This window comes from Chionomys nivalis, chromosome 18, assembly GCF_950005125.1.
Source record: "Chionomys nivalis chromosome 18, mChiNiv1.1, whole genome shotgun sequence".
NCBI classification, from domain to species: domain Eukaryota; kingdom Metazoa; phylum Chordata; class Mammalia; order Rodentia; family Cricetidae; genus Chionomys; species Chionomys nivalis.
The window spans coordinates 22679933-22703798 of NC_080103.1; the positions used below are offsets into that span (position 1 = coordinate 22679933).

General features: G+C 47.8%; 1 protein-coding gene across 5 annotated transcripts in view; it reads right to left on the reverse strand.

Moving 5' to 3' along the window:
* Elapor1 (endosome-lysosome associated apoptosis and autophagy regulator 1) overlaps window positions 1-23866 on the reverse strand; it is an 81896-nt gene that overhangs the window by 9312 nt on the left and 48718 nt on the right. For 4 of the 5 annotated variants that reach the window (XM_057793160.1, XM_057793159.1, XM_057793162.1 and 1 more), the window contains 12 exons: window positions 18570-18717; window positions 18028-18108; window positions 17447-17552; window positions 17159-17308; window positions 11144-11232; window positions 9726-9903; window positions 9013-9141; window positions 8258-8348; window positions 6253-6358; window positions 5880-6017; window positions 4369-4632; window positions 2326-2505 (listed from right to left, as the gene is read on the reverse strand). In XM_057793160.1, the coding sequence (XP_057649143.1) occupies window positions 2326-2505; window positions 4369-4632; window positions 5880-6017; window positions 6253-6358; window positions 8258-8348; window positions 9013-9141; window positions 9726-9903; window positions 11144-11232; window positions 17159-17308; window positions 17447-17552; window positions 18028-18108; window positions 18570-18717 (1660 nt within the window). Of the gene's footprint in view, window positions 1-2325; window positions 2506-4368; window positions 4633-5879; window positions 6018-6252; window positions 6359-8257; window positions 8349-9012; window positions 9142-9725; window positions 9904-11143; window positions 11233-17158; window positions 17309-17446; window positions 17553-18027; window positions 18109-18569; window positions 18718-23866 lie in introns of those variants that run through there. The other variant, XM_057793163.1, reaches the window with a different exon arrangement.

The window sequence follows — 23866 nt, forward strand, 5'->3', positions numbered from 1 at the left end:
TGTTTGTCTTGGAAGCACTGTCTAGACAGAGACTGCCAGGGACTCAAACGGACCCTAGAACCTTGAGACAGGACATCTAATCCCCTGACTTTTTTTTTTTTTTAATGAACTTTTGCTAAATAACCCAGTCTGACCTAGAACTAATGATCACCTGTCTCAGGCTCCCCAAAAGGTGGGATTGCTAGACACTAAAGGCCTCAAAATGGTTAAGGCTGTGTCTTAAATGATAACCTTTTAGCGGTGAGGGAGGTTCTGGGAAAATGAACCCAAGGTCAGACTGTTCAACCGCTCAGCTATGTTTTCAGCCTCTCCCTTCTGTTCTGTGAAAGAGCAAAATAAAGCAAAACGAAACATGTATTGAGAGAAGGAAACTGTTGCCTTCCTTCCTTCCCTCCCTCCCTCCCTCTCTTCCTCCCTCTTTCCTTCCTTTCTTCCCTTTTTTTTTTTTTTAAACATAGCCTGGCTTTGAACTCCAGATCCAGATCCCCCCAACTTTCTGCTTAAGTCCCACCATGCCTGGCTCCTCCAGTCCTTAATAACTTTACATGGCTAGCCACACAGATGTTTACCTTTCCCCTGGGAGGCTGAAGCAGGAATAAAAGGATTCCCCACATCACCTCTCCTAACTCATGCACGCATGCACGCACGCACGCACGCAGACCAGCCACTTTTGCTTTCGTGCTCTCTCTTCCCAATAACCGCATCTCCTACTCCGGAGGCCTTTACTTCTAAAGCAAGTGACCCCCATCGCTACTCTTTCCTGGATTCTTTTACACCCTGGCACAGCTTCTGTAGAAATCCACTGTTTACACGCAGAGGCCTCCTCAGCACGGAGATGCGGACTCTGTGCTCTAGAGCTCGGTGTTCCAGGGCAATGGAAACGGGGTTTGCTAGTTCCTTCCCACTGTTAATTACAGCTCCTGGGTCATCAGTCAAGGGTGTTAGTGGTGGGATCCCTCTTTACAGTTCTGCCTTTAGGCTGTAGGAGCGTAAAGTGGCTGGTGGTGAATTCTCCCCTCATAAAGACCTTCATGTTATTTTCACTGCCTTTGTCAAAAATGATACACGTAGAGAAACTAAGGGCGGCTTATTCTATCCAGCTTCCAGAAAACAACGCATTGCTACCAAAGACTGCTTCTTTAAGGCTTCTCTTCTGCCTTACTTTGTTTTTTAATTACATTTGTTCATTTATTTTGTGTGTGTGCACACGGACAGAAGTGGAAGTGTGAACCCGTGTACATGCATAGGGAGAGCAGATATCTTACAGCTTCTCTCCTTCCACCATATGGACCAAGGGGGTCTCAAGATCTCTTTATGTTACCCAGGCTGACTTTCACTTCCTGGGCTCAAACGATCCTCCTGCCTCAGCCTCTTGAGTATGTGGGACCACAAATGTGTGCCACTGTTCTTGACTCTGCCTAGTCCGATGTGGGGAGGTGGATAGGGCTCTGTGTCCGTGAGTGTGTATCTGTGTGGATCTGCAAGCTTCCGAGGCCAAAGTTGGGTGTCTTCCTCAGTCACATGCCATCTTATTTCCTTGGTGTCCCGCTGAACCTGGAGTTCACCAGTTCGCTGGCTAGAAAGCTCCAGGCATTTGCCTGTCTGCCTCCCAACACCGGGATTGTGGGCACAATATGCCTTAACTGGCTTTGACCTGGGTGCTGGGAGTCTGAACTCGGGTCCTCTGTTTGCGTGGCCAGTGCCTTACCAACCGAGTCCCAGCCCTCCGCTTATTCTTGTGTAAAGAGGATGAGTATCGGGTATCAGAAATAACTGGAGGCTGGAAGTGTTTCTCTTGTAAAGCTTTCCGGTTGTATGATGGTTTTATATTCCCCACTCAAGCGTTCCCAGTCTAGAACTTTAAAACGGGAAATGCTTCCAAAATCTGAAAATTTTTAATATCTCTGAGGGAAGTTCAGGGAACAGTAAACAAAGATCTTACTTTTAAAACATTTTTTATTTCCCTAAGTATTTATTGCACATTCAATTTTAGGAATAAGAGCAATCCTCAGAGCTGGGAGGTGGTGGCTTTAATCCCAGCACTTGGGATGCAGAGGCAGGCGGATCTCTGTGAGTTCGAGACCAGCCTGGTCTACAAGAGCTAGTTTCAGGACAGGCTCTAAAGCCACAGAGAAACCCTGTCTCGAAAAAACCAAAAAAGAAAAAAAAGCAATCCTCAGGAGAGTTGCCACTGTTACTTCTCTCATCCCCCCCCTGCTGCCTCAGGGATTCTGTGGTTTTTTGTTTTGTTTTGTTTTCTCCTGTGCTCACCTCCGGCCTCCAACCCCCTTTCTGGTTCTCACGCCGCTAGCTCACACAGCCTACCTGGTTCCCACAGAGACTCAGGGTGAAATGATGGAAATACTTCAGCCCTTTCGAAGTGAAGCTCGGCGCTCCTGCAAGAGAGATGGTGCTGGCCAGAGCTGAGAAGTTGTAGTTGAACGTCCTGGTGGGATTGTTTTGGGTGAAGGAGAAGGTGCAGTCATTGTAGCAGAGGGAGTGGATCTGAGGGGAGAAGGGTCGGGTCAGCAGGCAGTCTGAGGCGTCAGGGCTGCAGCGAGGTATAACAGATCTCCCCAAGCTGCTCCAGACTGAGCGGAACGAAAGAGGGGGAAGGTAAGAAAGTACTGAAGTGGACATTAGCGAAACAGACCCTGAGAGGATCTACCTTGCCATTCAGTTAACAGCACACAGAAGATGAACATGGCTGAAAGGGGGTTTGTATACAATCGCCCATGGTGGCTATCATGAAAGATGCTGACAGAACCGCCAGCGTTAATATTCATGCAAGGACGTCCCTATATATACACAAAGGATTTTGATAAGGACATCTGCCTGGCAACTGTCCACACAGCCTTGGACTGAAGCCACTTTTGTATTAATTATCGTAGCCAAGGATCCCTGTTCCAATATGTCTGACACAATTTTCATTCATATCCTTGAAATGTCCCCTTGTCTCAAAGTCTTTGAATGGACCTGTGGTTTACTGTGGCGCATAAATATTCCACTGCAGATTTCTGAGGTCCCCAGACCCCAGTATTCGCTGGAGAACTTCTGTCTGAGTTTGTTTTTAATAGTGCTAGGAATTCAAACAAGAGCCTCGTGCAGGCTGGGCAAGTGCTCTTTGACCAAGCCTCTCCTTCAAGCAGAAGACAATGGGGGCCCTAATGGAAATAAGGCTTCCAGAGCGGCAAGAAAGAGGCTTCCATGTGCAGAACATACATGGCCATTTAAAACACACTGAGCTTTGCCTCCTCTTTCTGGGGTTCTCTGTAGGAAACTGAACTGTGGGAGGGGCTTTGCTTCCTCTTTCTTGTGCATTAGGGACTATTAAAGGCAGCCCAACACACTGCCATTCCCTCCCACAGCAGCAGGGGGAGCTCTGGGTAAGAAGGCTATGGAGAATGTCCCAGGCACTCCTAAAAGGTCGTCAGGGGTCTGTATGACAATCGTAAACACTTTGCAGATAATCAAAGCAGAAGGTTCTGGAATCTGAGGTCACCCTCGGGACTACACCGTGTTTGAAGTCAATCTAGAATACACAGGACCTGATCTCATAAATAAATAAACAAATTTAAAGAATGAATAAAATCTCATGGGGTGATCAGTAAAATACAAACTGGTTATGAGTGCTAATGTGTATCCCAGAGCCTTTAATCACGGGTACTGTCCTTGGGGTTTTGGTTTTTTGAGACAGGATCTCGGTCTCACGAGTTCTATGCTGGCCTCAAGGTTGCTGTGTAGATAAGAGTAATCTTGAGCTCTTGACTTGCTTTCCTCTACCCCGCAAGTGCTGGGATTACAGGTATGCACCACCACGCCTGGCTCGTACACGTATATTGTGGATGTGAAGCTTTGGGGGATCGGCACTGTTTTGCAGCGCTAGATCTTTGCAGAGATCTAGCAGAGCAGAGCAAGCCCTGGGTGGAGGCCAGCGATGCCAACGTATATGTCCTGTCAAAGGTTGACTCACCTTCCCAAGAGAGAGGGGGCAGATTCCTGTGTGCACAGGCTGGATTGGACTAGGCTGAATTAGAGCCACCGACCCCGTCCCCACTATTTCTTCCCTTCAGGTGTCTGCACAGAGGCCAAATAGCCCTCTAGACCCCAAGGTCACTAGCAAGCTCTCCACCAGCTGAAGATGAGACTTGTCTACTACAGAGGGAAGACAAGACCTCCTGCTAAGAACTCACCACCCACGGCCACACCTTGTTGGTGTCCTCCACAACAACCTGAGCATGGGATGGGGTGGGTGTTACTAGGGATAGCATGTAGGTATCAGCCCCAACCCTCCAGAGAAACCCATCCAGAACCCAGCGCCCATCCAAGCAGAGGGCAAAGGTCACCATGTGTGGCGACTGCTGGCACCTTGTTGCTCTTTGTCCCGGAGCCACAGGGCACACAGGCTTGTGCGCCGTAAGGCTGGTGGGCTTTCAGGATGGTGTTAGGGGGGCAGAGGTGGCAGGTTCCAGAATCTCGGTCAATGTAATGGCCAGCAGGACAAGAGGTGCAGGAGGAGCCCACATCAGAGGCTTCTAGGGCGCAGGGACGGCAGTAGGAAGCCACACCACCTATGACGTTGGTGACATTGATGGAGTAGATCTTGGCAACATCATTAGTGTACTTTCTGCCCTGGAGATGAGAAAACAAGGTCAAAGGAAGGAGAGGCCTGAGCCAGCAGCAGCTATTCAAAGTGCAGAAAGTCGATTTTATTTTTACTTTATTTATTTGTGTGTACATCATATATGTGCATGTGTGTTCACATGTGTGAATATGCATGTGGAAGCCAGAAGTAGACACAAGACCACCTTCCTTCATTCCTTCCTTCCTTCCTTCCTTCCTTCCTTCCTTCCTTCCTTGGTGTTTCTTTTTCTTTTCTTTTTTTTTTTTGGGGGGGGTGTGGTTTGAGACAGAGTTTCTCTGTGCAACAGCTCTAACTGTCCCAGAACTCACTCTATAGATCAGTTTGGCCTCGAACTCATAGAGATATAGAGATCCTTGTGCCTCTGCCTCCCAAGTGCTGGGATTAAAGGCACAGCCACCACTGCCGGGCTGACACCAGACAATCTTTTACCACTCCCCACCTTACTTTTTGAGACAGGGTCTCTCATTGAACTGTCTCATGTCCTGGTTTTTACATGGGTGCTTGAGATCAAACATGGGTTCTTCAGGCTCATATGGCAAGAGCTTTTACTAAGTGAGACACGTCCCCAGTTCTTAAGGCTTATCCCATGATACCTAGGAAGAACCTGGGAAGCATCTTTCTCACTTTATTTAGTGGTGATCCTCTGTATGCTAATTAAAATTAGTAACATTAGAAACAGTGGGTTTAGCTTTAAAAAGACAATGACTTTTTTTTTTCTTTTTCTTTTCTTTTTGGCTTTTTGGAGACAAGGTTTCCCTATGTAGCCCTTGCTGTCCTGAAACTAGCTCTTGTAGATCAGGCTGGCCTCGAACTCACAGATATCTGCCTGCTTCTGCCTCCCAAGTGTTGGGATTAAAGGTGTGCACCACCACTGCCCCGAGAAGCCAGGTTTGGTAACCTAGCTCTGGGAAGGGTAAAACTGGAAGATCGAAAGTTCCAGGTCAGCCTGGGTTATGTACCAAGACCCTGTCTCAAAAATGAAAGAAAAGCAGAGTGGTGTTTCTTAAAAATAGCCACAGATTGCCCATGCTGGGTACTGCAAGGAGGGACAGACAATTGAAGGTATGCAATGCTATCTTCCCTGGAAACCATGTAGAAAAGGCTACAAGCCCTCAGAGGGCTACGCCAAGCCTTCTCAGAAGCGTGCATGATTACGAACTCAGAAGCATGCATGAGCTCACGCCAGGATTCCTCCTGTGCACACAGTCTGCCCCTGGGATGGAGAGGGACTCACAGTTTTGTGCAGAGTGGTCCTCTGGAAGGCCCATGTGAAGCTCACGGTAGCATTCTCCTCGATAATGTAGGTGTAGGACTGCTTGCCTTTGGGGCCTTTCCACGTCTCCACTGGAGTGTTGGTCCTAGAGTTCATGCCCTGAGCCCAGGATAGACAAGTGAGGAAGGCGGCATGGCTCCAGGAAGCAGGCACTAGCCTGTGGGCTGTCACACTGGTCAGACCTGTTCTAGGTACTACGGAGCCCCTGGTAGTCACTCTGGGCTCGTGCTCTGTGGAATCAGCATAATAGTCGTCCATCCCATCGCCTTACCGCTAGGGCAAGCTGGGCCCACCCTCCGGCAGAAGCCCCCAGCTACTGAGAAAAGAAACATACCACCATGAAGTAGAGCTCACAGTTCACAGAGCAGACGGTCTCGAAGACAAATGTGATCCTGGCCACCTCTTTGTTCTCTGTGTCGGCCATCACTGACTGGGGAGGTCTGCGGGACATCAACTACAGATCATCTCCGAGGCCAAGCAGGGCTACTTAAAGAGTCTAGACAGCAGAAAGGGTCAGTTGAGGGTTTGAGGGACCTGGGGGAGGAGTTGGAAAGACTGAGACCTAAGTCCAACTACGCCATTCAAGCTATATGACCTTCACCTGGCCAATGCGTAGCTCCCTTGGCTAACGAATGGAAGTGATAATTATCTTTATCTCTCATTATAGTATCGCTATCCAACGGTACTCAGGGTAGTAAGGTACTTCATAAAATGCAGTAAGAACCATCCTACTCAATCTTCTTGCCTCAAGTAACAATGAACTCGAGAGATGGCTCAGTGGTTTAGAGTGCTTGTTACTCTTGTAGAGGACCCAGGTTCAAATCCCAGAACCCATATGGTGGCTCACAAGCATAGACAGCCTCAGTTCCAGGGGATCAAACTGACACACACAAGGTGTATATACACACATATATGTAAAACATTCATACACAAAAAGCATATTAAATTATCTATTAAAATTTCATAAAAATAAACTGTAAGTGGTAATATGGCCTTATTTTCTCTTTAATTTTTTAAAATATTTATTTATTTATTATGTGTACAATATTCTGCCTGTGTATATGCCTGTAGGCCAGAAGAGGGCACCAGATCCCATTACAGATGGTTGTGAGCCACCATGTGGTTGCTGGGAATCGAACTCAGGACCTTTGGAAGAACAGGCAATGCTTTTAACCTCTGAGCCATCTTTCTAGCCCCTCTTTAAAATTTTTTAAAGATTTATTTATTTTATGTATGCAAGTATTCTGCCTGCATGTATGTCTGAACGCCAGAAGAGGGCATCTGATCTCACTACAGATGATTGTGAGCCACCATGAGGGTACTGGGACTTGAACTCAGGGCCTCTGGAAGAGCAGCCTGAGCCATCTCTCCAGCCCTGCTGTGGCATTATTTCTAAGTCTCTAAAACTCTCGCTGCTGTCGTGAGGAGGAAGGATTGACGTGACCAGCCAGTGAGAGAAGCTGGGTAGGCCAACACGGCATGGGTCCTGCATCAGTTTGTTTCACTGCTGTGATAAATCACTGAACAGGAAGCAGCTAAGGGAGGAAGGGCTTATCCCAGCTCACAGTTTAAGGGGATACAGTCCACATGATGGGAAGCAGGGAAGCTGGAGCATGAGGTGACCAGGTGTGTCCAAAGTCAGGTAGCAGCCAGATACACGCTGCCACTCCACTCACTTCCTCCTTCCTAGGCTGAGGCCTAGGACCACAATCTGCATAGATAGCTCATCCTCCTTAGTCAGACCTCGACCCGCATAGACGGCCCTTCCTCCTTAGTTAGACCCTGACCCGCATAGACGGCTCTTCCTCCTTAGTCAGACCCCGACCTGCATAGACAGCCCTTCCTCCTCAGACCTTTCCAGAAATTCCCTTCTCAACATACATAGAGGTATGTCTCCTAGGTGATTCCAAATCTCAAGCTGACATTCAAAATAAACCATCATGGGTACAGGGGTGATCTACAGACACTGCTCAGCGGTTTGGGGTACTGGCTGCTCTTGCAGAGGACTGGGGTTCAATTCTGAGCACCTACATGGTGGCTTGCAGTTGCCTGTCACTTCAGCTCTAGAGAATCTAGTGTCCCCTTCTGTCCTTTCACGGGGCATACACATACATGCAGGCAAACACCCGTACACGTACAAAATAAAAATAATTAAAAATTAACTAAGAACATGTCCTGGTGTACAGTTAACGTGGCCATGGTGTGCTCTTCTCTGTTCTGGATTGATACCGAAGTGAAACAAAACTCAAATCTGGAGCCTCTCCACGTCACACTCTCAAGGACGTGGGCTTTGGAAGAGGCCAGGTTGGCTTGGGCTCCCCTGGTTTTGTAGTCCTCACCTAAATCCTGGCACAACTAGCGTGAGAATCATGAAGTCGTTGTCTGAGGCTCCAACAGCTGTATAAATGTAGTCACCAGCCACCTCCCAGCCTGGAAAAGGAGAGGGAAGAGTCAATGTGATAATAACACTGTCCTGCAAGGTATCCAGACCTGATGCTTACCTGGCAACTAACTTACTACTATCTTCCTTTCTTATTTATCTTCTTTCCTCCCTCTTTCTCTCTTCCTCCCCAACCCCCTTCCTGTCTTCTCTCTAGGCCAGATCTCACTCTGTAGCCCAGGCTATCCAGGACTCGTGGTAATACTCCTGCCTCAACCTCTTTTGCTTTTTCTTTAATATTTTTGTTGTTTTGAGAAGGATTTCACACTAAGACCAGCCTGGAGTTCACTAGTGCCTCATATTTGCAGTAATGCTCCTGCCTCAGCCTCTTGAGTGCCGAGATTACAGGCCTGAGCCACCAAGACTGGCTTGTATATGCTTTTCCTAGCTCCGTTCTCTCTCTGAAACTAAACGATGGTGGCATGTCCGTGGAGGGAGTGGAACTTCCAAGGGAGTCATGATTCCCAGTGGGAGAGCAAAGAGTGACAGCACAGGGGAAGGGGGTTTGGGGAGAGGCAGTCACCGGGGTAAGGGGGGAGAGGCAGTCACCGGGGTAAGGGGGGAGAGGCAGTCACCGGGGTAAGGGGGGAGAGGCAGTCACCGGGGTAAGGGGGGAGAGGCAGTCACCGGGGTAAGGGGGGGAGAGGCAGTTACCGGTCAGGACTTTGTACTCAAAGTTGATTCCGCTGAGAACAGTAGTTTCCATGTTGGAGGGCAGCGTGTTCCACCATTTGTATTCAAATCCCACCGCAGGCTCAGTTCCCGCTGGGCAGTGGGTACACTCTAGAAGAAGCACAAGACTCGGTCAGTGTCTGAACCTGTTGCCAGACAGACAGGTGGCTGCCAAACAGTGGACTGCGCGGTGCTGCAGCACGAAGTTAGGTCAGAGGTACTCAAAACAACACGTTCAAATTAAACACGCCGACCAGAACTCCAGCTGTCCCTACTGATCAAACATTCGCTTTGATGCGCCTTTTAAGCTCGCTCAGGTACGTCACAGGATTCCCACGTTGTCATCAAATGCATTTGTTCTAGCAAGTACACAGCCCTCCTCCCCCAACTCCCTTGTGTCCTGTAACTTATAGGTTACCATTCTGTCCAGTTGGTCCTCTTAGCCCCGTGGACTTTCTAGTTAGCATCTTTGCCGCATCCTGGACACCTCTCTTGTGAAGACTGAGACAGTGAGGCAGAAGACAGGGCAATCTGATGCTGACCTACAGACTCCTGAACCTGGTCCTCAGAACTGGCCTGCCCTTCACTGCCTTCAGAGGATGGGCAGAAGGCACTTGGCTAGCTCCTCTGGGAATCACCAACCCCCATTTATTAGGATGGAGGGGACGTAGGAAACAGAGCAAGGGTGCTGTTACCGGAGCCATTGGAGTACGAGCCGTAGGGGCAGGGTTCGCAGGTGCTGTTGTTGGTTTTGAAGAAGCCTGGGTTGCAGGGCGGGCATTGGGTTTTCACACCAGAGGCGGGCAACTTCACTGATCCCTCGAGGTCATCACCACAGATTTTTGGCATGGCCCACTTGTACATGAGCTGTGTCTGCAAACATGAAGTAAGCAAGATTCAGCATGGGTGGGATGTAGACCATGTTTCAAACCAGAACATGGGGGTTGGAGGATACCAGAGATTTGGCCGAGGATGAGAACTCCCGAAACAGTAGAGAATTCTGTTCTGGTCACATGTTTGCCACAGTGACAAATAATGTTAGCCAGAGGAGGAAGGGTGTGTCTAATCAGAGTTCTGTGATAGAGGTGGTGACCAGTTGTCTCCCGTAAAGATTTGTATACTCTTGCCAAAAATAAAAATCTTTTTATCAGCTGAGCATGGTTATGCACACCTTTAATCCCAGTGCTCAGGAGGCAGAGGCAGGAGGATCGCTCTAAGTTCTAGGCCAGCGTTGTATATATAGTGAGACTATTTCAAAACAGGTCTAAACAAACCTCCCCTTGGCCCTCTCAATATTTGTTGACTGTTGAATAGCATTTTCAAAGAGGCTTCCTCAGACTCCTCCGGCTCGTTCTGTTCTTTAGGATTCTCCCAGGCCCTACACAGCCCCTCCATTGCCTCATGGTGGTGGGATCCTCTTTCTCCTCTGTCTGTTTGTTGGTTTTGTTTTGTTTTTCAACAAGGTTTCTCTGTGCAGCCCTGGCCGTACCGGGACTCACTCTGTAGACCAAATGCTGGGATTAAAGGTGTGCACCACCACTGTCCGGCACCTCCCTGCTGCCCTTGGGAGCTCTGTGAGTGTGGGGTTGTACCTCAGTCGCCTGATTCACAGCCTGACACATCAGTTCACACAAACATTGCTTGTCAGCCCAGAGACAACCAGACTACAGGGGTAGGAAGTCTAGTGTGGGTGGGGGCTGGGGAGAAACAGTGGGCACTAGAACCGGTTAGGCCATTCTCCAGGGAGTTGGAAGTGGGAAGAGATGTCCTCTGCTCTCCCCTGAAGCAGCTAGCACACGAGACTGGGTCTCTCTATGGAGAGCGGCAGGTGGGGATGGGCTGGTGGGGCCCGCGGGTGAGCAAAAGAGAGAAACCAAGCAAAAGAAAGCGGAGTGGGTTTGAAAAAGAACACGTGTCAATGCTGAGTGACACACGGGCAGAGAGACACACATGGGCAGAAAGAGTGTCCGACCTGAACTCGAAACCATGTCCTTTGGCCCCCCACCAGCCTGGGTTCATCATGCAGGTTGGTGGGGGTTTCTCCAGTGTCAGTTTCACTGTGTCTAAGGAACAGGGAACGGGGGGGTGGGGGGGCTCCAAGTGTGCTACCCACCTCTCCATTAGCATCACAGGCTGTGTGGGTATAGAAATAATCCTTGTCTGTGCAGGCTGGGCGCACTTTGCAGGTGGAAGATCCTTTTTCTGAAGTACCAAAGGGAGCAAAGAAATATTTCAAGTTATACAAGAGAGCAGCCCAGCTCTTACACAAACACTAGCCACTCTTGGCTACTGGCTAGTGGCCAGCAGTGCCCCAGGCCATGGGTGTGTCACTACACAAACTTCCAGAAAGCATTTGCTTTCTGTTTTTATTGTTTGCCTCCTCCTCCTCCTTCTTTTTTTGGGGAGGGAAGGGGGCGGGATAGCCCGACCTGAAACTCACCGTGAAGTCTAGGCTGGCCTCAGACTTGAACCAATTCTGCTTTAGCGCCTCGGAGGGCTAGGATTGCAGGCGTGAACCTGCATTAGCACATGTGCGCGCCACCCCCCCCCCATGAACAGAAAGATGTGCGCATACACACACACTTGAGAGAAAAAAATGAGTAAAGACGCACTGCTTATGGGATTCCCCATTGTAATTCCCCTAACTGCTGCTGTATCCACCACTTCTAATACGAATGCCGTGTCCTCTGCAGAGAAGCATTTCACAAGGATGAGGCAGCCTCTCTTTCCGGATATTGAAGAAGGACGCTTAAAAGAAATTCCATATTACTCGATAGGCAGCACGGTGTCATCCAACGAGATAGCAAGCGAGGCGGCTCTAGGTTTGGATCCTGATTTGTTATTTAGTAGCTGTGTCATGTTAGGCAAATTACTTAACCTCTCTCAGCTGTCTCATCTGAGGAGCAGGAGTAACAGTGTCTACAGCGATGGAGCCAGCACACGCCTGGCCCGCTGTATGCAGATACTCTCAGAATGGCAGTTATGGGAGCTGAGGGGATGGCTCAGCAGTCCGAGCACTTGTTCTTTCAGAGACTAGAGTTCAGTTCCACCCACACTGAGCAGGGCATAACCGCCTTCAACTCCAGCTACAGAGGATCTCCTCTGACCTCGCTGGGAACCTATATGTAGGTGCAGATACATTCACAAAGATACGCACACATACATATAAATAAACAATAGATATTTTTATCTAAAAAAGAAATGGCAGTCGCTATTATGGCCTGCAAGCCTGCACATTCTTTTTATTTAAGAACTGCCCTGGGGGTGGGGGGAGGCTGGAGAGATGGCTCAGAGGTTAAGAGCACCGGCTGCTCTTCCAGAGGTCCTGAGTTCAATTCCCAGCAACCACATGGTGGCTCACAACCATCTGTACTGAGATCTGGCGCCCTCCTCTGGCGTGCGAGCATACATTGAGGCAGAATGTTGTATACATAATAAATAAATAAATCTTAAAAAAAAAACTGCCCTAGGATGGTGCCAAGTGTGGGGCTGGAATTTCCACACAGGGCCTGAGAAAGCTGGAGGAAAAAAAGGGGGGTGGGAGAAAACAAAAACAAAAAAAATAGATACAGCTCCTTTGAGAGGCGCTGCTGTTCAGCAGAGCACTTGAGCAGCCGGCACAGTAAGTAGAAACTTCAGGTTAAGTGAAAAATGCTTATTGTATGTAGTCTTACTATGTTAATGCTAAAACCTTTCTTTTTATTTAGCCGAAAAAGGGAAAATGTTATGGAATATTTGTTTACCTATGCAAAGATGTGCTGCATTTGTTTAACTATGGAAAGATGTGTTGCTGTTTTACCTTGCCTGCCGAAGGCACCTGACTGATCTAATAAAAAGCTGAATGGCCAAAAGTGAGAGAGGCCTTCCAGGCAAGAAGAGTAACCAAGAGGAGGAATTTAGGCTCAAAAAAGGGAAAAGATGGGGCTGGAGAGATGGCTCAGCAGTTAAGAGCATTGCCTGCTCTTCCTAAAGGTCCTGAGTTCAATTTCCAGCAACCATATGGTGGCTCACAACCATCTGTAATGAGGTCTGGTGCCCTCTTCTGGCCTGCAGGCATACACACAGACAGAATATTGTATACATAATAAATAAATAAGAATTTTTTAAAAAGGGGGGGGATAAAAAGAGACACCAGGAAGACAGTGAGGGCCAGACAGGAGGAAGCGGGAAAGTAGAACATACAGAATGAAAGCAAAGTAAAAAATCCTGAGGCAAAATGTAGATGAATAGAAGCAGGTTGGATTAAGTTAAAAGAGCTAATGGGACAAGCCTGAGTTAACGTCAAACATTTGTAATTAATAATAAGTCACGTGTCTTTCTTTGGGAGTTAGTTGGTAGTCCCCCCAAAATTCCAACAAGCCAGGAGATTGACTAAGGTTTAGGAACCTCTTCCCCCACCTTCTAAAGAGGCCTCATTCCTCAGCTGGTCCCTTCCTTCTCCCAGACAACTTCCTGCATCAGAAACTCCGCAAAGGGTGCCTTGTCGACCTGCACTGGGAGTTCCCGAGACTGAACATCTCCCCACCTCTTCTGTCCCTGTCTCATTAGGCAGGGCAAGAAGGAAGGAAGGGCTGGGAAACAGCTGGAATCTTCTCAGTTCATTTATTGGGTAAACAAGCTGGAGGCCAGGAGAGATTTGGGGGAGGTGCTGAACACGTGCCAGTTCCCAGGGCCTTGTGTATCAAGCCTGGCAGAGCACAAGGTAGAAGGTGTATCTGGCACAAAGACCTTTGTTCTGCTGGTTAAACATTTGCTTAACCTGACACCCCAGGTCTGTTTTAGCAGAAATGGTCCAGCTGTTTACACACAGGCCACTGAGAAAATGCCTTTCATAAATGATTAACCCGAATGCTGAGACAGACCTCGCTTTCCTAGCTCAGGTTTAGACCAAGGGGTTTAAGTTGGGCATTAGCCAAGTGTGAAAAAGTCACCTACATGTTTGGTCGGCTGAGGGAGTGCGCGTGGCTCGAGGGGACTGCTCCTGGGGAAAGTGCAAGAAGGCCTTTACCTCCTCTTTCTGTGCCTCCCTTCTCCTGCCAATATTTTTACTCCACGTCCAGTATGGTGTTCTCTCTGGGACCCATTTCCTCAGCAGACACAGGACCCAAGGTACATTAAGGCTCAGCTCCTACCAGCTCAGACTCTTGGCGGGCCCTTCTGGAACTCACCTTCATTTGTAAATAGGGAGCTCACTCCCATGTCAGGCTCTGAGTAATAAATGAGATAAAGTCGCATTGAATGTGAACTTCTATACACGTGACCTATTATTGTAAACTGCAGTGAGAGAACATTTTCATATTAGAAGAGGTAAGAATATGGACAGGCCTTCATGAAGCATGAATTAATAACGTTGATGCTCAGGGGTCAAGGCGAGCAGGAGAACGCAGTGGGTAAAGGGGTCCCCACCACCAGACTGACAACCTGAGTCTGATTCCTGAGATCCATATAGCAGGAGAGGACTGGCTCCTTCCTGAAAGTTGTTCTCTGACCTCCACATGTGTGCAGTGCCATTAAACCTTGTGGGCTTTAATTAGGAAACTGCTAGCATTTAACACAGCACAAAGGAGTTGACCGGAGCTACCATGCTAAATTACCCCATGAACCTTCTAGTTTCGTTTATGTTTCCAGCCCAAATATCTTGTCCCCTTGAAACTGCAGATTCATCTTGTAAGATCTCAGCTGGTGAAGAATAGCTTTAAGAATTCAGCTCCTTGATTAACAATTTCACGACAATGCTTGGACAGAAATTAGCTTATACAGCATTGGCCAAAACACAGTTTTTCTACAACTACCTTGTCATTCGAACTGTTGCACAATTGCTGAGTTAGAAACCGAGCCAATGAGAGACCAACAAAGACACCATTGATAGAGGTGGAGAAGGGAAGAGGAATAAAAATTAAAGTGGAAAAGCAGGAATTTAGATGTTTGGCTAGAAACTTCCTCCCAGATCTAAACTTTCTTGTCTGACTGAAAAACTACACAACATTGGGCAAGATCTGTGCAGAAAAATAGGGCTCTTGTATCAGGAGCATAAAAGCAAGCGAGTCACAGGTCAGCGGCCGTCCTGGGCTAACAACCACACATCTTACCACCTGGGTGACACACAGGGATGTCTATGGAGGGGGAGGAGCTATGCAAATGGGCTGTGTGCTGGGCTTGGACATGTTTCTGTAGAAGAAGGGGAAGAAAGAGTCGTGATGAGGGTTCCTAGGGGAAAGAGCAGACCAGACCCCTTCTTCTTCCTTCTTGTTTCATGGCCAATTCTGGAGTTTAGACCTGTCGTCCATCACTGGGCTGCGTAGGCAGAGTACACACTTTGAACCATTGAGCCATCTCTCCAGCCCCAGGTCCTCTTTCTTCAAATCAGGATGTTTTTGGAGGCCTCTCCTCCGACTTTCCTTTAGAGCATTGAGATTTGTCTCAACAAAAGAAACAAGAGAAAAAGTCTGCCTTGTGTTCAGTGGATATCACTTAAATTGGCCAAAGATCCCAACTTCTTTCTTCAACCTTTGTTGCCAAATGGTGACGACTGTGGTCTGGTTTGATCACTCCACAAGGTAGGCATGTATTGAAATATCACACTGTACTATCACATACTGTTGATCCCAAAGACTCAAGGAGAAAGACCACCATCCCATCATCATGGCCAAATTAATTAAAGCAAGCTTTTTAAAATTTGGACACATGGGTTCTCTCTCCCTAAGGCGGGGTTCAAGAAGTCAGCACTGGACATGAGCAAGATAATGGTTATAGCTCAGGGGTAGGGGTGTTCAGATGGGGGATTTGGCAGGCAAATAGGCAGGGTTACAGAAGCAGACTATAACAAGAAGGTCATAACAACAGGTAGTCATAATAACCCTTTGATCAAAGGTAGGCTTGCAAGGTGGTCTAATGACTTTTGAAACAAAGATGTGGTTGTCATTTCCTGGATGAGGCAGTAAAGAACCATTGTAGTTAAGGTTACAGGTGGGACATAGCCCAATCTCTGAGAAACAGCAATTTAATCACGAACAGGAATGAACCTAGTTTATCTTTATTATAAGATGATTTCCAAGTCCAAGATGGAAGCAGGCTGGTTCATTGATACATATGTAAATATGTAATTACTGCTTACCATCAAAAATAAAAATTGAATAGCTTTTTTTATATAGCTATTAGGCATGGTGACATTTGCCTATAATCTCAATACTTGGGAGGTAAAAGCAGAGGGAGCAGAAATTCAAAGGCAAGCTGGGCTTGGTGGCACACACCTTTAATACCTGCACTCAGGAGGTAGATGCAGGTGGATCTCTGTGTGTCTGAGGCCAACCTGGTCTACAGAGTGAGTGTCAGGCTAATCTCTGCTACATACTGAGGTTTGAGGTTAAAGCCAGGATGAGCTAAACAGAGCCTGTCTTTCATGTGGGACTCCCCTCTGTATTCTGTGATTACCATTAATGAATAAAGAAACTGCTTTGGACCTATAGCAGGGCAGAGCAGAGCTGGTGGGGGGGAACTAAACTGAATGCTGGGAGAAAGAAGGCAGAGTAGAGAGAAGCCATGTAGCCACCAGAGGGGAAAGATGTAAGCTGTCAGGTAGAACCTTGCCAGTAGGCCATGACCCTAGTGGTAAAATATAAAATGATGGAAATGGGTTAGTTCTAGGTGTAAGAGCTAGTTGGCAATACACTTAAGCTATTGGCCAAATAGTATTGCAAATAATAAAGCTTCTGTGTGATTATTTCGGAAGTCTGGGAGGCCAGGAAATGAACAAGTGGCCTCCAACAATATATCTTAATACCCCCTTTCCCTACCAAAGCAAGCAAGCAAACAACAACAACAACAGCAAAAACCAACAAAGAATTATTGTCTTCAGTTGTAGAAAGAACTGCAGTGATCTGTAAGTTTTTCCCCTTTAAATAAATAGCTTCTCTATTGGTCATAATTCCAAACTGGTGTGGAATTGTTTGTGACTTATGCCTTCATTCAGTAATAGGCCAACAGGATAGGTTTCCTGCTTTCCTTTGCGTGTTCACTGGTACCCACTCCTCCTCCATATCCTGCTCCCCCACAGGATGGGTCTCCTGCTTTCCTTTGAGTGTTCACTGGTACTCACTCCTCCTCCGTATCCTCCTCCCCCAAACATCACCTGAGTATTTGTCAGGATCACATGGATGGCAAGAAGTTTCTCCTTTATTGGAGTAAGTGTTGATTGGACAAAGCTTGCAGAAAGAGGAGCCCTGTTTGGAGGCGTATGTGCCAGGCTTGCAGGGGAAACATTCCGAAGTGTAAGCCACCCCTGGGGAGAAAGAATGGCATAGAAAATCAAGATTGATCCAAGACACTAAGGCCCTGGGGACCAATGCCCACCCTCCCCTAGAAGCTAAGAGTCCAGGAAGCCAGCAGCAGACCCCAGATCCGAGTCTGTTCTCTGTACCTGTAATGGCAATGTTTCTCACAAGCACAGGCTTGGACACTTTGGACCACACTGAGAAAGCTGTGGTTCTCCAATAGAGGACATTATTGCCTCTGTTTAGCTCAACCTTAAAAAGAAAATTACATAAGGTAGGTGTTAATTTGTCACAAAAGTCGGGCACTGCTAATTTGCCTCACTGGTCCCTCGCTGAATAAGCAGAGCCTATTCTGACCCTTTCCTTCCTCTTCCTCAGCGTGGCCTCTTGAAGCTTTGTCTTTCTAACCCTCTCTCACACTTCTCTGGTCCTCCATATATGATTCTTTGCAGCACATATACTACAAGCATCTCTTATAGGAGCAGAGGGATTTGACAGTAAGGGAGACTGGCATTCGATCATTCTCTGGCTTTACAGAAAACCCAGCCCCAAAGCTGGAAAGCTCTGGCTCCTGGGATGGAGCCACAGGAGCAAACTGGCCACCCTATGGCCTAATCCATCAACCACGAGGAGAGGACTCCTCCCTCCAAGGATCTGGAGTGGAAGCTCCCCTTTAGGGCCCCTGCCCCTCCTCCGGGATTGTGGGGGCGGCTGGTGTGGTACTCACACTGTGGAATTCCCATCCTTTCTCCGTAGTTTTCATCCACCTGGAGTCATCAGCATTGGGCTGGCACTGGTCATTCTGGACCTGAGGTAGAAGGGGTTTGGGATGAGAGGCTCAGCCTCCTGAGATGAGGCTCTCACTCCCTGATTCCTGATGTTCTACAACACTGATCTCGTGGGAGAGGGGCTGCCAGTTCCCAAAATGAGAACAGATAAGTAAGCTACACTCAGCAATGTCTGAACATTGACCCCAGAGAAAGAATTTCCAATTCAGCCACTTGCATGTCGTAACAAGTGTGAACAGGATGGAACATCTAGGAAATCCACAGGCTCTGTCCTCACCATCTGTGTCCTTTGCCTTGTGCCTTTTCTTCTCAGCTCCCCAGGCCTCAGCCCATTTTGCTCACAGCTTTCTCTAGAGTGAAAACCAGAACACTTCTCCTACGTGGCTATAATTGTGATTGATTCCTATAAACGAATCTGAACCTCAGAGGTTCCTGACCTCTCTGTAAACCCCTCCTCCCTCTCCCCAGGCTAGCCACTTACAAAAAACTCAAAGATGATGCTGGAGTCTGGGTAGTAGTATTCAAAGTTAACTGTGCCGGACTGCTTTAGGTTGACGGCATACATCAGAGTGGCTGTGCATTCGTCCGTGTTGGAAGCAATGTAGTCTCCTCGGGGAACCCACTTGGACCTGGAAAAGAACAGGGACCAAGAGTTATGGCAGCAGCACATCCCACAAGGCTTTGTGCCATGCGTTAGGTTCCATGTTCTCCTGTTAGGGATTCTGGAGATTTTCAGACTCAGGAGTTCTAGGACAGGCTCCAAAGCAGCACAGAAAAAACTCTTTCCCGAAAAACAAAAACAAACAAACAAAAAACAAAACAATAACAACAAAACCAAGTCAGTCGACACTCCAGCCTGGATGGAGGAGGGTGAGGCATTTGAAGCTGTATCCTTAGCTAAGGGGCTACGGGAGGGGGTCATTTTTCTTTATGGGTATAACCTCTGGTAAGTCACCTCTGATCCATAAATAGCATCTCATGCCTGCACATACATACAGCTCTAATGAACAAGGTTCCAAAGGGAAAGGGGGGGGGGCTCAAGGGGTAGGCATGTTTCCTCCTGAAGCTTTCTTGTGACCTGGTCCTCTTCTGGCCACACTTTATTTCTTTACTTCCCTGTCTTCCCAGCTGCCCGGTGGATTCTGAGCGGACAGAAGCCAACCTTGTCTTGCATGATAAAGTCCCCCAGTCTCCTGGTACCAGGGACCTCAGGAGAGCAAACAAATAATGTGAGAAAAGGGTAAACTGAGGCAGCTCTGCTACTTCTGTTTTGTCTGAGTCTAGCCCAAGGCTCCCAGCTGCCTAACAAGGGCCTGCCCAAGTCACATAGCCTTAAAAACTCAACAGTTGGGTTTTTTTGTTTATTTGTTTCATTGTTTTGTTTTGCTTTGTTTTTTGAGGCAGGGTTTCTCTGTGTAGCCTTGACTGCCCTGGAACTCACTCTATGGACCAGTCTGGCCTTGAACTCACAGAGATCCGCCTGCCTCTGCCTCCTGGGATTAAAGGTGTGCACCACGACTGCCCAGTAACAGTCGGTATTATTATCAAAATGGAAAGAAACCAAATTCTTCCAAAATGACCCAGCTAACTTAACAGTGTTGATTCTCTTGCCGAAAGAGACATTTAATACTGATGTACTCCATGGTATCAGCTATAAATAACTCTCGAGGTTTGATGCATAAATAAAAGGAAGTCCTAAGTGGGGTACATCTGCAAAATGCATCACAGTTCTGGTGTTTGATAGTGTTGCCCCTGGTGAACTTTATATTCAATAATAACAACATGTTTGGTTGGTTTCTATTGTCAGAAGCATTGCTCTAGACGCTTCTCCTCGACCCCTCGATCAGTGCTGGGGATCTGAGATTGGATCCGAGGCCTTGAACGTGCCGGAGTGTGCACTACCACTGAGTTACACATTCTAAGCCTTCGTTTTCTTCCTAAGCTTATTTTAGGTGGATTTATTCTTATTTTGTGTGTATGGGTGTTTTGCCTGCATGTACCACATGCGTGCCTGGTGCCCACAGAGATCAGAGAGGGCACTGGATTCCCTAGAACTAGAATTACAGATGGTTGTGAGCCACCATGTGGGCACTGAGAATCTAACCAACCCAGTCTTCTGGAAGAGCAGTCAGTGCTCTTAAGTACTGAGCCTCCATCTCTCCAGCCCACCTGTGTTTCATTAAGACAAAGATATGCGATGTAGCCCAGGCCTGGAGCTCTCTGTCTTCCTACCCCAATGTCCCAAGTGCAGGGTTCAGAGGTATATGCCAGAACACCTGGTGTCTTAGTTAAGGATTCCATTGCTGTGAAGAGACACCATGACCACGGCAACTCTTGTAAAGGAAAACATCTAACTTCACAGTTTCAGAGATTTAGTTCTTTCTCAGTGTGGCAAGAAGTATGTCCGCACGGTGCTGGAGAAGGAGCTGAGAGTTTTATATCCTGATCCACAGGTAGTAGAAGGAGGCTGCATCCCACGCTGGGCATCGCTGGAGCATAGGAGACCTCAAAGCCCACTCCCACAGTGACGCACTCCCTCCAACCAGGCCACACCTCCTAATAGTGCCACTCCCTATGGACCACACAATCAAACACGTGAGTCTATTGGGGCCATTCCTATTCAAACCAACACACCTGGGCTACAACTTTTACATATATATATCTTGTTTAATTACTACTACATTCTTTAAGAATAGCCCTATTAGCTGGGCATGCCTTTAATCCCAGAACTTGGGAGGCAGAGGCAGGTGAATCTCCGAGTTCAAGGCCAGCCTGAACTACAGTGCAAGTTCCAGGACAGCCAGGGTGACACAGAGAAAACTTGTCTTGAAAAACAACACCAACAACAACAACAAGGACGGCACTATTTTTAGCACCACCGTTTGTTTTTGAGACAGTCTCACTGTGTATCCCTGGTTTGCTGGGCACTACTGTGGAAACCAGTCAGTCCTTGAACTCACAGAGGTCCACGTGCCTCTGCCTCTTGAGTCCTGTGATTAAAGGTGTGTACTGGGCTTTCCACCATTTTTAAGAAGAGGAGACTGAGTATAAGATTAGACCAGCCATAGGCCAGTCATCTGTGATCTGCCTGCATTTTTACTGTTTACTGTTTTTTAAGGTAGGCGTCTATTTTTTTTTTTTCATTCTTGCTCACGGTTACAGTACTTGGCCTACTGCTCTTTCCCGCCCACTCACACCCAACACCATACCCCACGCTGTGCTGATGGATGCGCTGCTTAGTTTTAAGAGCCAACTTGACAAACATAGTACAGAATCACCTGGAAAAGACTCAGTTCTGCCTACATTCATATTAGCACACTGCGTGTGCGGTGCCCGTTGGAAGCCGGAAGATGGCACTGGTTCACTGGGTTACAGACAGTTGTGAGCCCTGGTGTGGGTGCTCGGAACCGAACCCAGGTCCTTTGCAAGAACAGCAAGTGCTCTTAACCACTGAGCCACCTCTCCAGCTCCAAGTCTTCATGAGGAAGTGTCTAGGTCAGGTGGACCCTCGGGAATGTCTGTGGGGGATGACTGTTTATTAATGTAGAAGGACCAGATTGTTGTGAGCAGCGCTGCTCCCTAGACAGTGGGCCCTGCGCTGTGTAAGAGAGCCAAAACCTAGCGATGCGTGAGCAAGCATGTGTTTGTTTCTCGCTGCTCTTGGCTGTGAATGTGGCAAGACTAGCTGTTTCAAGTTCCTATCACCTTGCTTCTCAGTGACAGACAGTAGCCTGGAGCTGGGAGTAGAAATAAACACGTCTCCCCCCAACCAAGTTGCCTTCTTTCGGGGCATTTTTAACACAACAACAGAACTGAACTAGACTAAGCACTTCCTCTTTACTCTGATTCCCTCTAGGGACCTCAGTGTCTGACGGCAGACTGTTTCCCATGCCCTGGTCCTGGGACCTACACCCAGGATCCATGGATAACTCTTAAAACCTTGGGGATCCTGACGGACATGGAGACTGTGGTTTGTCCTCTTCCCATGGTTAGTTCTGTGTCACTTTTGTGGGAAATGATGTGTTAGATGCTGGAGACACACCCGGTGCTCTCCTGCTTAGGGCTTCTATTCTGTTCCTAGTTGAGGGAACAGAAACTTAACTAATATGACTAATCACAGAGGAATAACTGTGCTGAGCATGGTAACAGAAATGACAAGGTGCCAGGGCAGGCTCCAAAACTACAGAAAAACCTTGTCTTGAAAAACAGACAAAACAACAACAACAACAAAAATGACAAGGTGACACCAGAGTCTGTTTTAGGAGGCTCCTGATACGGTTTCTTTGAGGACATGACTTTTACTCTGAGACAAGAGCCAGGTAAGACAGCCAGGGACAGGCCTGTGGAAGGGCTACTCTAAGGTTTCAGGAGGAAAGCATCCGGCCAGCTGGTGTGGCTGCGGCATGGCAGCAGCAGGGGAGATGTTTGGGAGATGCAGGCAAAATGGGCAGAGAACAGAGGAGAACAGCAGCTCCCCGGGCTGTGGGAAAGGATTGGATCTCATCCCAAGAGCAATGGGTGGCTTCAACCCAGCGTTCCGAGCAAGAAACCCTTGTGTTTAGATGAGTATTCATTCTGCTGGCTGCTGGGTGGAGTCACGACCATGGCCTGGAGGAGGCAGAAGAGCAGCTGGGAGGTTGCAAGGTCGACCGGGCAGGGGGTGCTGGTCCAGCTAAACAGGAGGTAAGGGGACGGCATACCGGAAAGCCAGAGCCAGGTTCATAGTATCAGCTCAATTGCTGACTTCTAAAATCTCTCCAGGTGGCCATTTCTACTGAGGAGAAATCCTCTCTCCCTCCTCGGGATGTCTCTGGATGCCTTAAGATCCAGGCTCTGTGATGGTCTGTGCCTTGAATACAGGAGCTGTTACTAACCTACGCGATCCTGCCTCTCTGAGAGAGAATGATTTCCACCGCTCTCACTGCGGTCCCCAGGGAGGAGGAACCTTTCCTCTTCCAGGGTTGGGAAGTGATGGAGCGGATAGATGGATGATCCGCATCTTGTCCAGCCCTGGTCAAACGACATTTGATGTTAGGGCTAACACAGGATGGGCGCCAGATAGTTTTAACCCACGCAGTCCCTCCTTTCTCGCATCTTTTCTAGCCCTATATCTGCCCCCCACCAAGCTATTGCGATAATGATTATGATATGTAAACTTGAACTCTAATGTTAAAATTGGATGACTTGCTGGGTATGGTGGCACACGCCTTTAATCCTAGCACTTGGGAGGGAGGCAGAGGCAGGTGGATCACTGTGAGTTTCCAGGCCCGCCTGGTCTTCATGGTCTTCATAATGAGTTCCAGGCCAGTCAAGGTTTTAGAGAGACACTTTCTCAATAAAAACAAACAAGTAAATAAAATGCAATTGGATGATTAAATGTCTACTGTGTGGTTCAAACACTGGTCCCCCTGAGAGATTTAAGCACAGAAATGGGAGTTAGCATGGGTGAGGCCCCAGGTTCAACTCCCCAGGTTCAGCACCATAAAAACAAACTTTGAAAAGAGAAATTCAAGCGTAACACAATTCTTTGGTCCTTTTAGTGCATTTATGTAGCGATATTTTGCTTTTATGTTTTAACAAATAAAGCTTGCCTGAAGATCAGAGTGCAGAGCTAAGCCACTAGAGACCAGGGAGTGGAGGCACACACACCTTTAACCCCAGGACTCCGCGGACAGAAGCAGAGGGATCTCTGTTAGTTCAAGACCACCCTGGGCTACTTGAGATTGAATCTGTCTAAAAGAGAAACAGAGCTTGTACAAAGGTGATCCCAGCACTTGG